This window comes from Ascaphus truei, chromosome 1 (assembly GCF_040206685.1).
Source record: "Ascaphus truei isolate aAscTru1 chromosome 1, aAscTru1.hap1, whole genome shotgun sequence".
NCBI classification, from domain to species: domain Eukaryota; kingdom Metazoa; phylum Chordata; class Amphibia; order Anura; family Ascaphidae; genus Ascaphus; species Ascaphus truei.
In genome coordinates, this window is record NC_134483.1 from 500,679,052 (window position 1) to 500,696,555 (window position 17,504).

Here is a 17,504-nt window from a genome sequence, read left to right on the forward strand (position 1 = left end):
GGTGTGGCATTCACATTTGGAAGCTGTTGCTGTGAACCCACAACATGTGGTCAAAGGAGATCTCAATGCAAGTGAAACAGGGCATCCTTAGGCTGCAAAAAAAAAAAAGAAAATCCATCAGAGAGATAGCAGGAACATTAGGAGTGGCCAAATCAACAGTTTGGTACATTCTGAGAAAAAAAGAACGCACTGGTGAGCTCTGCAACACAAAAAGGCCTGGACATCCACGGATGACAACAGTGGTGCATGATCGTAGGATCCTTTCCATGGTAAAGAAAAACCCCTTCACAACATCTAGCCAAGTGAAGAACACTCTCCAGGAGGTAGGCATATCATTATTCAAGTCTACCATAAAGAGAAGACTTCACGAGAGCAAATACAGAGGGTTCAACACAAGGTGCAAACCATTCAAGAATGGAAAGGCCAGATTAGACTTTGCCAAACAATATCTAAAAAAGAAAGCCCAGTTTTGGAACAGCATTCTTTGGACAGATGAAACCAAGATCAACCTGTACCAGAATGATGGGAAGAAAAAAGTATGGAGAAGGCTTGGAATGGTTCATGATCCGAAGCATACCACATCATCTGTAAAACACAGATGGCATGGGCATGCATGGCTTCCAATGGCACTGGGTCACTAGTGTTTATTAATGATGTGACAAAAGACAGAAGCAGCCAGATGAATTCTGAAATGTATAGGGGTTTATTGTCTGCTCAGATTCAGCCAAATTCAGCGAAGTTGATTGGACGGAGCTTCACTTTACAGATGGAATATAACCCAGAACATACTGCAAAAGCAACCCAGGAGTTTATTAAGGCAAAGAAGTGGAATATTCTGCAATGGCCGAGTCAATCACCTGATCTCAACCTGATCAAGCATGCATTTCACTTGCTGAAGACAGAACTTAAGGCAGAAAGAAACATGAACAAACAACAACTAAAGACAGCTGCAGTAAAGGCCTGGCAAAGCATCACAAAGGAGGAAACCCAGCATTTGGTGATGTCCATGCGTTCCAGACTTCAAGCAGTCATTGCCTGCAAAGGATTCTCGACAAAGTTTTAAAAATTAACATTTTATTTATGATTGTATTAATTTGTCCAATTACATTTGAGCCCCTGAAATAAGGGGACTGTGTATGAAAATGGTTGCAATTCCTAAACGTTTCATACGATATTTTTGTTCAACCCCTTGAATTTAAACTGAAAGTCTGCACTTATATTGCATCTCGTTTGTTTCATTGCAAATCCATTGTGGTGGCGTACAGAGCCAAAATTATGAAAATTTTGTCAGTGTCTAATTATTTCCGGACCTAACTGTATATATATATATATATATATATATATATATATATATATATATATATATATATATATATATATACACATTAAACTATAACCATTTAATAAAATAGATTGTGTCCTGTTTTCTGTGTGCTAAAAGGTATGAGCTCCTTTTCTGGTGTCAGGGATGGAGTGAGTGTATACAGTAAATTCCCTTCATTCACTTGTCTCATTCTTGGCACACATTAGAAAAATGTCTTTTAATACTTTTAGACACTGTGATCATGTTCAGCTTTATAACTTAGCTGAAGCATCCCAATGAATCACTACACTAGGTTCAGTGTACCTGGGTATGTATCGGGGTATCTCTGCTATATTGGGGAACCCCTGCTACACTGTGTATAGCAGTAAATATAGTTTAAACCCTTCATACACATTTACCTTGTCTGGATAATGCTGCAGCAGGGATCCTGGCGGGGAGCCGCAAGAACGTTCTCAGGGTCAGAGTTTGGCAGAGAAATGTGCTTGGCGGTATCCGAGAATCTCACACAATTCCCGGATACAACTTCTGGGGTATCCCATAACTTTGTAACCAAGATACATATACACATTCTGTAAAGACTTTCTCCGGCAAACCCAACCTGAAACTTACAGCCTAGAAATCTCCCGATCCTAGCACCTCAGTAAAGGCAAAAGTCACATAAAGCTTTAATGTCGCAAAATTAGTATACAGTCCCAGTAATACATTTTCGACATTTGGGTCCTAGAGCTGACATTCTAGGACACCCTCACACGGGTCGGGGTTACCAGATGGGCTTGATCTTTATTCATGAGCCCGGTTAACCCCTTCACTGTCACAGCTGCTCATTGTTGATGGAGTATACCTCAGGATGGAGTATGGTTCAGCTCGTCAACTGATCCCATTAAGGTTTGAGGGTGGGATTGTTAAATAGCATGGAGATTGGTCCAGCTGGACAGCGGGTCCCAATTGGGCTGGAGTCAGGGAGGGGGGAGGTGAGGTTATTTATGAGGCTCGTTGCAGGGGCATTTGAGGGGCCCCTTGCCCTGTCCGGTACAGCATCTCCTTCTCCTCTGACACAGCGTCATGACGTTGCAGCATCACTTGACGTCAAGACCAGACATGATAAGAAACAGTTAGAGGCCCCCGCTCTCTCCCCCTGCAATCAGCTTAATTGCTTTGGAGAACAGTGTGGGGCCTCTGCAACCGCAGGGCTTGGTGCGATGGCACCGATGGAACTGCCATCAAGCCGGCCCTGGACTGAGATCCCTACCCCATGCTTCAGAAGATTGTAGTCCAGAGATTGATTGCGTAAGAGCTTCCAAACAATAAGAATTAAACAAACAGTTATATACAGAGGGGAAGACACCCAATCTTTTATAAAACTCAGAGTAAGCTGGATGGAAAGAGAGCAGTAGGTTCCTAACAAAAGCCCCAGAGAGAAGATTTGAATAATGCAGTGAAGGAACTTTCAAAAACATACAAGATATGTCCTGGAGGAGATGAGGGTATTATGTATATTTACAGAACATGTATTACGTAAAATCATTTTGTAACTGCAGTATATTGTAACGTGTAATTTGTCATTTTATTATAACTATATATTGTAGCGGCAGTTTGATTTATTTACATCAATACATTATTTATATATATTCACGTGTTTGCATTTCTATGTGACGCTTCCTCCAAAAGAACGTGAAATACAAAAGCTATATCTCTGACACTTATATATGGGAATTGACTCTTCTTTGATGAACAAAAAACCTACTGATTGTTTTCGCTTTGATATACAGTAGCAGATGCTAATGCCAATTATTGACTATGGAGACATAGTATATGGCTCTGCACCTCAAACCCACCTTAGCAAACTTGACACCCTCTACAATTCAATTTGTCGTTTTGTTCTCCAATGCAACTACAACACACATCACTGCGATATGCTCAAAGAACTAGATTGGTCATCACTAGAGTCTAGGCGCAAAGTTCACCTTTCCTGTCTTGCCTTTAAATTCTTCATGGGCAAGCTACCCAGCTATCTGAACAAGCTCCTCACCCCTACCACATGCAGCACTTATCACCTGAGATCAGACTCCAAAAGACTGTTCATGGTCCCAAGGCAAAGTACAAAGATACAAAGTATCCAGACGTTCCTCCTTCTCCTACGGTGCACCCCAAAACTGGAACAACCTACCAGAGACTCTCACATCCAGCACCAGTTTAAGTTCTTTCAAATCTAAGGCTGTCTCACATTTTAATCTGGTCTGTAACTGTTTCATACGCCCATAATATATATTTTCTTTAACTGTGCACGCAATGTCTTGTATATAATGTATACCCTGTTCATTTATGTAACTGTAGACGGACGTTCACAGAGGTACACACTTGGAGTCGTTTATAATGTGAAATTATAATAAGGCTTTATTGTGCCTTTTCCTTTTTATCAGGAAAGTATCCAAACACAGGGGGGGGAACAAAGCTTTTATCCACCTGGGAGTATTTCTAGTGAACTCCTATGCAATTAATTCACATCTCCGTTAGTTAAGCAATTCTCCCCACCCCAAACACATAGCATGCAATAAGCAGATATAAGCAGTCTTTTAAGAATGAAAGTCTTATCTGTTCCTTGTGGTTTGGAGGAAAAAATCTTCACTGTCCCTGCTTCAGCTCCCTTGTCTCCAGGGTTGGTCAGCATACAGGTTTACAAGTTTTCCCTGTGTCTTGAAAGCAGCTCTGCTATCTTTTTGGCAGAGCTCAAGACAAGTGTGTCTCCAAGTTCAGCTCAGGTGTAAGCTAAAGAGTCCTCACTTCCTGTTTCAAAAGACAGGCTTTCTAAGCCATCTAATCAGGCAGGCAGGTGGTGTTTTGTTAATTGAAATTTGTTCAATTGTTTTGTTAATTGACTAAGAGCAGTTAACCACCACACTGCTTGATTAGAGGCACATTACCTGAACAGGGATAAGTCCCCTGTTACATACCTCCCCTGTTTGTGGGAAGCTCGGGCTTGCCACAGCCAAAGCCCATCCTTCCACTCTCATGCTAGATATCTCTGTGACTTGAATGAGAGTGGATGGAGGAAGAGAACCCTCAGTCCTGTTGGGATTGGAGCCCTTTCTCCAGTATATTTGTGTCTCCTCCTGAAGGTGTTTGAGATCAGCACCTCTCAGTCGCTCGAGGAGGACTTTCTCCAAGTATAGTCTCTTTTCTGCGTGCACGGTCATGATATTTCCCTTGCGTCGGGTGCTCGTCCCATTGTAGGCATACTGCATGGCAGCAGTTGCAGAGCGTTTAAAAACAGCCCCTTTTAGATTAAGTTGCAATTCCACACCCACTTTCAGAGAATGTCCCATCTTTTCAGCTTCATCAGCTAAGGATTCTTCTGGTTTTAATTCAGCACATGAACCTTCTTTTGTTGCTTGCTGGGTGGCTGAAGGTTTTGCTAGTGCTTGTTTAGGTGGTTCAAATTATGCAACCTTGTCTTTTAGATGAGCGGTATTCCCAGCTCTCACTGTACCCTTGTCTTCATGGGTTTTTGAGGCTGTGGGATACTGACGCTTAGTCAGGGTCAATACTTGTCCTTGTAGGATTGTAATCTCATCCGCAAGAGATCCCTGTTTTTTGAGTGCGTCTTGCAAGTCTTTTCTCAGGGAATTTATCTGCATGCTTTGATTTCTCTGAGCTTGCCTCCACATTTTGATTGCATTGTGAAGCACTATGAACTTCTTTGCTTGGGTCACAGTTACTTGTTTCAGTTTCTGGACCTTCTTATGCTCCCTTTTGTGCCTCGTCACCTGGGTTCTAAGCTTGGCTTTTAGCGTTGCTTTGGTGATGCTCAGGGTAGCCTTCAGTTTCTCATGCTGCTTTGCGGGGACATACTGGGTCTTGAGACGTTCCTGCAGCACTTGAATTTCTTTAGCAGCCTGCAGCTTTTCTTCCTGCAGCTTTTGCTGCTTCTCCTCAGCATACTGGATGTGTGTACGCAAACCTTGCAGTTGGTTCTGCAGTCGGTGTTCTGCTTCAAACCTTTCCTTGACTTCTTCTGTCAACTGAAAATTTTCTTCTTTCAGTTTTAAGTTTTCTGTTTTTAATCTTGAATTTTCTCTTTTTTCAGTCTCTGTATTCGTCAAGGCTTCTTTGCAGTCCTCCTTCCATTTACGCACATCTGCTTTGAGAATGACACTATCCTGGCGTGAGACTTCCTTCTCTAGGTTGAGGGTCTGAAGCTCCTTCTGAGAGACTTTGAGATCTGTATCAAGATTACCAATAGTTTCTTTAGCAATGTCCAGTTCCTCAGTGAGACTGTGTAGTTCCTTTCTGGAAACTTCCAGGTCTGTGCGGCAGCTGTTTGTCTCATGATGTGAGGCATCAAGTGCTCTGCGGAGTGTCTGAACCTCTTTCTGAGATACGTCCACTTCTATCCGGATACTGTTGACCTCCTGTTTTGAGGCATTCAGCTCTATGCGAAGAGTGTGAACCTCTTGCTGGAAGACTGTCATCTGCTTCAGTGCCTCCTCATACTTCCGCTTTAGCGTAGCCACCATTTTATCAGATTGGCTCTTCTTTTCATCCATGGTGGAAATAGTAGCCTTTGCAGTATCTAGCTCAGTCTTGAGATCGTCCAATTCTGTCCTGGCTGTAGAGTACATTGCGAGCACATATTCCTGTAGCTTCACGTTATTTTTCAGTAGCTCCGCGTAACCATCTTTCTTTTGATTCAATTGTTCACGGAGTAAATCACAGTCACGCCTGGCAATTTTCAGGGCGTCTTCAGGGCTGGCCAAGGGATCGTCACTCACTGGTTCCGGCTCCACTTCCCTGGGATGACTGGTTGAGGGTTCCTCACTGTTGGCACCGGACAGACACTTCTTTGGGGTACACGACTTCTGCCTTGGGCCCTCTGGATATTCGGTTATACACGGGACGAATTCTCAATTTTCTCTAGCCTGCAGGGCATCTCGTCCCCCTTTTTCTCCACAGGATCTGCGGACGTGTCTTTTACTTCCACGGTAAGTGAAGAACCGCTTTTCTTTTTCTTCCTTTTTGATTTGGATGACACCGTCCCTTCAGGGATACTGGGGTCTCCATCTTCATTTGAAATTTTAGCAGCGTCACTGGATCCACCCGGCTTTTCTTGCAACTGTAATAGCTGACGGAAATATTCGGTGATCCACTGCTCCCGCTCTGTCTCCTGCTGATCATATTCGTCGTCAAAGGGAGCGGTCTTTTCTGTTCGTGCCGAGTTCAGGCACCCCCACCATTCTTGGGGTGTTTTGTGGGTGTGACTCGGTTCGGGTTCCCCGTTAGAGATGTCTTCCTCTTTATTGGGCTGGAAGGGCCACTCTTCAGTGGGGTAGGGTTCATACATGAACGCTGCATCTTGTCCTCCATTTTTAGGCTATCGGGTGTAATTTTCTTCCTGACCTCAGGAGGCGCTATTGCAGCTGTTGCCACTGTATTTGCTAGAACCCCCAATTGTGGTAGTCCTACAGGTGGGCATATTTTGCTTGTAGAGGTCGTAGCTCTCACAGGCATCTCTGTAGACTTTTCTTTCTTGGGCAATTTTTTTTTTTCAATATCAGCAGTCTGTGCATGCATTTTCTTTTCTCAGGTATACAAGATTGTGCAGTTGCTAAGTAAAAACAAGTCTATTTGCTATACACCATTTATTTGCTAGGTGCAGCTCCGCTGCGCTTCAGCAACAGAATTTGGTTTTCTGCCTGAGTTAAGTAATTTTCTGTCTCATCTTTGGGTATCTGTTTTCTCCCAAGATACAGTATATAGGCAGATTTTTACTTGCAGAAAAACATTCTTTGTAGTGGACTATTTCTTTAATTCCCGGCAGGGTGATTCAACACTCAGCAATTGGCTTTGAAATACCTTTTTCCTTTATAGGGCAATTTTACACTCAGCATTTGTTTGCTAAAAATACCCCTGCTTCAGCACAGTCTTTGTATCAATTTTCACACTTTTCTGCATATACTCCATTCACAGCTGGTAGCCCTATGCGGTGTGGCAACCTTTATTTGCAAAATCAGTACCACTCGTGGGTCACCATCTGTATTCACTGCTTCAGCGAAACTTTTTGAAAACAACAAACACCTATCCCTTTAAGGGCTGACTCACTTCTTGAACCCTGACTATTACTGGAAGGCAAAACCCCTATTTCAATGACCATATTACGTTTTGTGATAGGCAAATAAAGTTTTAGCTGCTTCAGCAGTCTCTCTCCTCTTGGGATTGGGCAAAGAGTCCATCTGTGGTTTTGTAAGTTTCAATGCAGTGTAAGTTTCAGTGGTGTAAGTTTCAGTGGTGTGTACACCTTTAACTCTGCCTCTGCTGCATGAGTTTTTTTTTTTTTTTTTCAAGTTGTTTAGACTGTTTGTTGGCAAAAAATTATAACAAAAAATTTCACATAAAAACTCCGGTCCTTTTTAATTACAAAGACACCTCTTGTCCCACCTCGGACACCAAATGTAGATGGATGTTCACAGAGGTACACACTTGGAGTCGTTTATAATGTGAAATTATAATAAGGCTTTATTGTGCCTTTTCCTTTTTATCAGGAAAGTATCCAAACACAGGGGGGGAACAAAGCTTCTATCCACCTGGGAGTATTTCTAGTGAACTCCTATGCAATTAATTCACATCTCCGTTAGTTAAGCAATTCTCCCCACCCCAAACACATAGCATGCAATAAGCAGATATAAGCAGTCTTTTAAGAATGAAAGTCTTATCTGTTCCTTGTGGTTTGGAGGAAAAAATCTTCACTGTCCCTGCTTCAGCTCCATTGTCTCCAGGGTTGGTCAGCATACAGGTTTACAAGTTTTCCCTGTGTCTTGAAAGCAGCTCTGCTATCTTTTTGGCAGAGCTCAAGACAAGTGTGTCTCCAAGTTCAGCTCAGGTGTCAGCTAAAGAGTCCTCACTTCCTGTTTCAAAAGACAGGCTTTCTAAGCCATCTAATCAGGCAGGCAGGTGGTGTTTTGTTAATTGACTAAGAGCAGTTAACCACTACACTGCTGGATTAGAGGCACATTACCTGAACAGGGATAAGTCCCCTGTTACAGTAACCATGTATATTTTGTTTTACTCTGTGCCCAGGACATACTTGAAAACGAGAGGTAACTCTCAATGTATTACTTCCTGGTAAAATATTTTATAAATAAATAAATAAATAAGATTAATCATACCACCTTATTTATGCGTTAAAGATAAAACTATTCTGTGAAATACCGGTAATATGTATTTTGGCAGAGAACGTGAAGCAAAGCTTTTAAAATAACGGCCTCCATTGGGGATAGATCTGCATAGATAAGTTAATGACTTAACAAAACATTAACTGAAGTTAACGTCTTGTAAAGTGCTAATGAGGAACTTCAAAGCTTTTTAATGATATGCAAAAGAGGTGTTCTTTCTAACAACTAATATCCACAGAGCTCTGTTATAGTTAAAGCAGGGCTTTAATTTAATGTTAGTTAGGTCAGAGCTAAAGGTGGGGTTATTCCCATCCAGACCCTGTAATAGGGATTTTATTCCTTGTCTTCCCAAACTGTGAGAGTGAGCAGAAGGACCGTCAGCTAGACGACATCCACAAGTGCCCACGGGGTTTGCATCAACACCGGTCGTACAGCAATATTATTTCTGTTCTGTTTTGAGCATTTTCCTGTGCTGTTGTTCCCCATTGCCTGCCAGTAAGTGAGCACTAATTAAGCTTTATTAAGGTGTGCACCAAGGATACTCTGGAACTCTTACCTTATGGTCTGTGAAACTCTCACTGACCTTTAATCAGGAGCTGCATATCCATAGTTTTGCTGGAAGGTGTCGGATTGTTTTGCTTACCCTTTCCCCTTGGGGATGAACTTTTATTTTTGCTTTTTCCATTGTATTATAGGGAGTTGTTACAGGGTCAAGGGAAGTGCCATTGGACACTTTTTTGCCTTTTGGGAACGGGCCTGAAGAAGGGGTTCTATCCCCGAAATGTTGCCCTCTTTCACCTGTATTTTTACCTTGATAACACTAATACCCCACCCTACCCCACCCTTTCCCACCCTACCCCACCCTTTCCCACCCTACCCCACCCTTTCCCTTCACCTTCACCTTTTTTTTCTCTCCTCCCTTATCAAATGTGTTCTGGTATTGTGATTTACTTATACCCCTAATGGGTATGTGCTTTTCTCTCATTAAAACATTTGGCTTATACCCTTTCCAAGTTGTCGTTTATGAGTGCTGGGAACATTATATTTGTGTTCATTGTTTGTTTGGAGGAAATAGGGTTCCTTCTTGTTCCACGCTGCACCATCTAAATTTACTTTAGCTCATTGTTTGAGTGCTGTCTATTTATTGTTTTGTTAGGGATTTCACAGTTCCACAGTTAGGTATGATTTAACTATCATTGTTATTTACAGAGTTCTTTTCCTCCGCTGTCCTCTCTTATTTATTTTTATTAAACACCTACCGGTATTAAGGGTCTGAATGGAAGGAAAGCCGCCTTTGAGTAAGAGAAGCTTAACACCATACTAATATTTTTGCATTTATTCAGCTTTGTGTTTACTCATTAAGCTCAGGGAGGCTAACACATGTTACCTACTTAGATAACGTCATGTTAGTTGCCAAACATTTAACGGAGCTCTGTGGATCTGACCCCTTTGTGTTTTCCTCCTCTCCTCCAGTAATATCCGCACATTCTTGTGAGGCTGGTTGTGTACACAGTTTATTATTTCTGTGTCTGTGCGAACTACTGCACTAACTTTTCTGTGGAGATCTGTCTGAGGGGGGAAATAGGAAGAAACATTATGTGTGTGAAACTGGACTATGATTTGTAGTAGTATTGAAGGCTCCATTCATGTACGATCGCTGAACAAATCAATTCAATGATCTGTTCCTGCATTTCAATGACTATGTGGAATCTCGTATCCAAGGAGGTCGTGGATAGAACTCGCAGATATACATCCTCAGACATGGGGTTACACAAATACTATATTTTATGAAAGAGTATAATTTAAGAGTGTAAACATTTTTACATTAAGAAAATGACAAGATATTGATCCATCTATTTTCATTTAGGAATGGTCATGGCCACTTATTGTGGCCGCAGTTGTTGGCGCCCTCGGATCATCCTTTGTTTATGGATACAATCTATCTGTAGTGAATGCTCCTGCATCGGTAAGTACATAACATGAATTCAACGAACAGCGGAACGTCTTCTACAGATGCACATACAAAGTTCAAGAATATGTATAATCTTGTTAATAGCAGTAGGCTCACATTTACAGCGGCATAATTTCTGATATTATATACAGTACAGGCTTAAGAGTATATTACTGTAACATAACAGTATGGAAAACGTTTGTCAGTGGAAAAGTCCAAGTTACTTTGCATATGGCCAGAATAGTTCAGTGAGAACACTTTTCCATTTATCTACTACTCTTTCAATCAATCAATCAATCAATCAATCAATCAATCAATCAATCAATCAATCAGGGCTCTTCATTCAGATCTGCAAAGGACAAAATCATTAAAAAAAAATAGAAGTAGAAGAAACACAAGCTTATTGCAATGTAATTTAGCATATAGCTAAAGACTAAACAATAGATAATATTTCAACATTTTGCAAGTATTATAATATATTATCTGTACCATACATATGTAAATTACGATCATTTATTAGTGAGTTTCAGGAAAAGGGAGACCAAAAAGCGCACCAGCAAAAACGGAGCAGGAAGGACCCAAAACAAAAAAATAATTAAAAGGGCACTTTAATGTGACAAGAGACCCATCCAACGCGTTTCGAACGTCACAGCGTTCTTTTTCAAGGATAAAACACAATGTAATAACATCCATTAAATACCCTCTTACCTGATGTCCCCTCATCGGACTCCGTTCCTCCGGTATCTATTGCTCTACATACATTTAATGATTTTTGCACTTTGCAAGACATGAATGACCTTCTGTCTGAACAGACTTTTGATGATAGTAGTATTCCTACCTTTTCAGAATGGAACTCGGGCCTAAAAAAGAGCTCCATCTTCTACCCCACTCATGTTAAGGGTCAATTTCTAACTATGTTTGAAAATCTGGTCATTAGGGACCTCCGTCTTCTAGCTCAGGGATTTTCCCTTTCACGTATAGATCATGACAATTTGAATCAAAGTGAACGTTTAGCTTTAAAATCTTTGAAAAATAATCATGCTTTGGTCATTAAGAGTGCGGACAAGGGTGGTGCAGTGGTGGTGCAGAGTAGAGACGGTTACATCAGGGAGGCATTACGCCAACTTGATGATGGCCTGTCCTACCGTGTACTACCAGCCGATCCCACTCCCCACTTCTTGGATGTCCTTACTGAACTGGTTGACTCAGGTGTTATTATGGAGGTTTTGTCCAAGGAAGAGGTTAAATATTTCATACCATCACATCCCATTATCCCTATCTTCCACCATCTCCCAAAGATCCATAAGACATTGGTCGACCCTCCAGGTCGTCCAATTGTCTCCAGTATTGGATCTTTGGGAGATGGTCTGTCAAGATATGTGAATGGTTTTCTTCAGCCATGTGTTAGGAAATTGCCCTCATTTATACGGGACTCTGGTGATCTTCTTGATCAGATCAAAAATGTTAATTGGGACAACCATTACTTGTGGGTAACACTTGATATTACCTCTCTGTTTTCAGTTATACAACATGATCATGGGATGGCAGCTGTCCGCCAATTTATTGAGATACCAGAAATTTCAATCTTTCAGTCGGCTTTTATTTTGGAAGCTATTCATTTTTTACTCACGCACAACTTTTTCACATTTAATCATAAGTTTTCTTTACAATTAATTGGCACTGCTATGGGCACAAGTTTTGCTCCTTCTTTTGCAAACCTATTTATGGGGTGGTGGGAAGCACTTTTTATATATTCAAGCACCAATTCTTTTCGTCACAATATTGTTTTTTATTAAAGGTTTGTGGATGACTTAATTATTATTTGGAAAGGGGATGTCACTACACTTCACGCTTTTGTATCTTATCTTAATGACAATATATACAACTTAAAATTTACATTAAATTTTCATTTTCATCACATTGAATTTCTGGATCTACAATTATTTGTGGATATAGACAAAACAATCCAAACTGATGTACTGTATATAGGAACATTAACGCAAGAAATACATTTCTTAGGGCGGACAGCTGCCATCCATCTCATATAATAAAAGCCATACCCAAGGGACAGTTCCTCAGACTGAGAAGAAACTGCTCCACATTTAGTGGTTTTCTTTCTCAGTCTGAGGACCTGACGAAGAGGTTTTTGGAAAGGGGATATCCTAAATCCCATATAGCAGTTGCTTTCAATAATGCAGTACAAACAGAGAGGGCATCATTGTTGCCCGCATATTCAATTGGGGACTCTCATCTTGGTAATACTAATGAGACACATGTTAATAAACAGGGTACACATGGATTGGTAAAGTGTAAAAATAAGTGTCCTCTTTTTATTTCACAGTTTAACAAACAAAGTGGCAAAATTAATTCTATAATTTCCAAACAGTGGAATGTCCTATCCATGGACCCTGTCCTTAAAAAATATGTTGAACCTGGTCCTACTTTTGTATACCGTAGAGCGAGAACAATTGGATCTTATGTCTCACCAAGTGAACTTATTACTCCTGGGTCTATAAGACCTTATGTCACTAGGGGATCCTTTAAATGTGGCTCTTGTAGTGTATGCAAACACATGAAGCCAGCGAAAAGTTTTCTACAGTATGCCTTGCCGCAGCCACATGATGTGAATAAAATAAAAAACAAGGAATTTTATATCAACAGTTTCATAAATTGTAAAAGTCAATTTGTTGTTTATCTCATAACATGTGGTTGCGGCAAGAGATATGTGGGCAGAACGATTAGAGATCCTAAGGTCAGGATGTTAGAGCATTTAAGGCTCATAAGATTGAAAGACACTAATCATCCTGTTTCCAAACATTTCACGGAATGTGGTCAGGGAGGAACAAGTAATTTTTCCTTCCTGGGAATTGAATTAGTTAATTATAAATCTAGAGGAGGTGATCATGTCAACCTTCTGAACCGTAGGGAGGCGTATTGGATTTTCACTCTCCAAACACGCTTCCCTATGGGTCTGAATATTGACTGGCAGTTAACCCATTTTTTGTAATTTGCTAATTTTCATGAGTTAGTTACATTTCAGGTCAATTTTGCTTAAACGATGAATGGATTGATGAAATTAGCCCTTCAAGTCTTATAAAGTTTCATATAGTATATGACACACTTGTTTTTTGATGTATTGTGTTGATGATACCTGTAATATACAATGTTTTATATGTGTTATATGTGAACATATTTTCCTGGTTCCTAGGTTCTAGATATACATTATATGTTATGCAGTATTCATGTATTTATATGTTTTTCAAGTTATTTAGATGTTTTAAATTACTTGTAAATTTGTGGCTATATGTCTTATATACTCTTATTTTCCTTTTATGTGTTAGCATAAGATGTAAGTTATTATGGTTTTTTGATATTTTCCCTTATCAATAAAAATGTTTTTCTTCTTCTTTCTTCTATTTTTCTTAGACTTTTGATTTTAGCCTTGTTGATGTTTGCATCCCCGCAATGCGCATGCGCAGTGATTAGCACTGCATGGATGCATCATAGGGAGGTTTATTGTATAAGTGGGGCAGTGATTCTCTATGGCTTGCCCTTAACCAAGATGGCCACACTGCCTGTGGGACTTGCTTTGCCCTTAGAATGGCACTGGGTCGCTGTAAGGAATCCGCTCCGCAGTTTACTGGTTGCCTTACCTTGCAGAACTGTGCAGTCCTGGAGCACCTCTCCTGATGTTTGCTGCAGCCTGGATTCACTCACCAAAGCTATACACACTCCCTCTGGTATCTACTGCAGCTGTGCAGCCTATCACTGCAACCTAGACTTGCATTCATTCATTGGAGCAGTACCTTCACACACCCCTCCGGGGATTGGCCCGCTGGCCTTTAAGTATTGTCTTCCCATAATGCTCCCTGCCGAGCATAGTCCTTCCTGGATGTCACTATCTGTTCTGCCACAAGCTCTCGCTTGTTCCTGTCTCTCATGCTGAAGCGGAGTATTCTCCTTGTTGTCTGCAGCTCCAGGTTTCCTAAGGCCGGCTGCTATATTCACGTAGCGGTCTGCTCCAGTCTCCTGTGTTGTAGCTGAGTACTCTTCTTGTTCACTTCAGCTCCTTGTTTCCTGTGACCGGCTGCTATATTCACGCAGCGGTCCACTCCTGTTCTCCTGTGCTGAAGCAGAGGTTTTCGTCCCTGCGTCCCTCAGCCTCCTGGATTCCTGCACTGAAGCGGATGTTTCGTCCCTGCGTTCTTCAGTCTCCTGGATTCCTGCACTGAAGCGGAGGTTTCCCTGTGTATCTTCAGCTTCCTGGTTCCTGGGGCCTACTCTTTCCCTAATCTAGAGAGGCCGTGTCCTGGTTCCTGCGCTGAGACAGAGGATTCCCTAGCCCGCTCAGGACTCTTGCGCTGTAGCACTGGTGCACCCGTGCAGCAAAGCGGTGTGCTACTCTGGTCTGCCTACCATCTCCTGTGACCAGTACCATGGGCCATGGTCGTCGCTCGCGCAGAGGCCAACCCCGCGCTCCTAAGCTGAAGCGGGGCTCTCCTGACTACCTGTTGCCGAACTCTTGCCTGAACAATGTTTATCCTGATGTCTCCTGTCCTGACCCTGGCTTCTACAACGACGACGCTGTCTTCTCCAATCCTGATCCTGCGACATATGACTACGAATTGCGCAATCCGGATCAGCCTGCGCGGTCTCAGGTCGGTGCTTTTACAACCCCACCTCAGCCTCGCGGTCCGGTCCTGGTTTGTGGCGAGCAGAACCCTGACAGTATGCTAGGCCGCACAAACTCGGACCGCCCTGTGGTGAGGGTTGGTAAGTTTCTGTCTGAAAGCCTGTCCCAGCCTGTAAACCAGTCCCAGTGTGAATACCAATTTCTATGTGAGATAATACCCCTGACTGAAGATCTGATTGTGTTTGTAGGTTTAACCCCTTTGCAAAACAAATGCCGTAATGATCTCATGATGAAGGTTTACCGCCTCCGGGACTTAAAACAATCGCTGGCCGCTTGTATTTGCTTTCCTGGTTACCCTTTAACTTGGGAAAATGTGTACCCTTTAGAATTGGACGACGCCCAAAAGGAACTCTCTTCCCTGGCCTTGTCTTTAGACATTTATATAGCAAAAGAGGACCCTCTCCTCATGTTGGCTGATGCCCAAAAAACACTCCATATCCTTTCCATGACATTGGACATTTGCATAAAGGAACAGGATCCTCCCCTCGCCAGCTTCGCTGCCGCTTGGCTGTATCCCTGGTCTACCACGGATCCTTGCCCTGAGTGTATGCCCGGGTTCCCTGACACCAATGATATGTTTTCGTTAACCCCTGCCGATCAGTCCTGTGAGGTCCCCCTGGAGAATACATATGTTGCTCTACCCAGCACTAATGTTCTTGTATCAGAGAATAAGTTCATTAGGTCTCCTATTTCTAGCTCAGAAGTCCTTTCTCTAGGTCTTGAGGGTTTTCCAGCTTTAAACTCTGCTAGGCAGTCCTGTGCGCTTTCCCCGTCAGAGAAAGAATCCCTAAGTTCTGTTCCCAGGGTTATTTCTGTATTAACCTCTGTGGGGCAGCTCTCTGAGTTTCCTTTGGTAAATCCCTGTTCTCTGTCAGCCATGGTCACGCCCCTAGCTTCAGAGAAGAGATTCCTGGTCTGTCCTAATACAGAGAGAAGATTACCTATGTTTTACTCTCAGGCATTGTCTGCATTAACCCCTGTAAATTCTTGCTGCCTCCAAGGTAATGCCTTCGTTTTAGCCTCAGAGAATGAGTCCACAAGTCAGACAGCAGAGGTTGCATTGAGGGATTCCCATAACCGTACGGAGTCCCTAGATATTCTTTGCTATAAATCCCCTGCTTCAGCTCAAGTTTCCGCAGTTTCGTCTCCGGAGACTTCGGCTAAAGTTCTGGTTCCTGATAAATGTATTCAGGAGTCAGGTTTTTCCCTAAGCTTGCTCACAGAGTTCCTTCTCCCGGGTGTTTCGCTGAACCAGCCTGTCGCCCACATAGCGGTGATCCCTGCTTCAGTGCATAGTTCCCACATTATGGAGTCTGCAGTAATTTCTGGTTTCCCAGACATTCCTTACCAAATACCTACTTCAGAGACCAGTACAGTTATGATTTACCCCCGTGTACTGTCTGAGTTCTCCTCCTCTTTAAGCTTAGGGTTAAAAGCATACAGTAGTCTGTATGTCCCTCCTGGGGTTCATATTATGTTCCCAGGAATGTTTGCTGACGCACGGTTTTCTCCCCAAAGTGACGCTTTTTCTTATAGATTAGTAAAAAGCTTGCACACTGTATCCCTTTTCGCTGAATTGTGTCTTACTAGTTTTGAGACTCTGAGAGGTAATGATTCTCCTTCTGATTCTAAAACTCTTCCTACAAGGAGTATCCTGATTGGGGGTCCCCCTGATTTCTCTGTCGAGGCTAATTCTCCAGGGATCAGCATATCTGTGGTCACTCCCTTAGTACTGTCTGAGGTCACCATGCATATATTACAAGTCCTGGGGTTTAAATCTGAGCTATTTAGCTGTCCTGCCTTTGCTGAAACCCAGTCCCTCAGTACTGTGTCTAAATATGCCCCAGCAAACATGGGGTTACTCTGGGAAGAAATGAAAACTCCTGTCTTAAAGGGTATTTTTTCTCACATGTCCAGCAAATCTAGAACCTCAGTAATTGTTTCTAAGTCACTTATCAATACATCTGATTTTTTCTCTAATCAAACCCAGACACCCTCACTATCGGTTAGGAGTCCTGTGATCAGAGATTTTGTACTAGAAAATACACCAATTCATGTTTTTGTCAGGTTAGGTACCCCTGTGGTTAGGGCCATTGCAGTTTCGGAAAAGACTCCTTGTACTCCTAAGGTGCCTGTCATTAAGAGTTTTCATAGTTCATACTTGCTGCTTGTTGATTCTCAGGGTCCTGTCACTGAGGTACAAACTTCAGCTTCTGATGTTAGCTTCCCTCCCACCACTACCCTGGCTCTGCCTTTTTCTCAAGCTACTGATTTGAAGATCCCAAGGACTATTCCTGATTCACTGACAATATTATCTCCCAATGAAGATTTCCCAGTATTGGAGAGCTCTACTGTTGTTTGCTTCTCTGC

General features: G+C 42.2%; 1 protein-coding gene across 7 annotated transcripts in view; it reads left to right on the plus strand.

The window, feature by feature from the left end:
- The window catches only part of SLC2A9 (solute carrier family 2 member 9), a 311,113-nt gene that overhangs the window by 54,695 nt on the left and 238,914 nt on the right, over window positions 1-17,504 (plus strand). For all 7 annotated transcript variants that reach the window (XM_075569353.1, XM_075569343.1, XM_075569350.1 and 4 more), the window contains exon 4: window positions 10,358-10,456. In XM_075569353.1, the coding sequence (XP_075425468.1) occupies window positions 10,358-10,456 (99 nt within the window). The remainder of the gene's footprint in view (window positions 1-10,357; window positions 10,457-17,504) is intronic.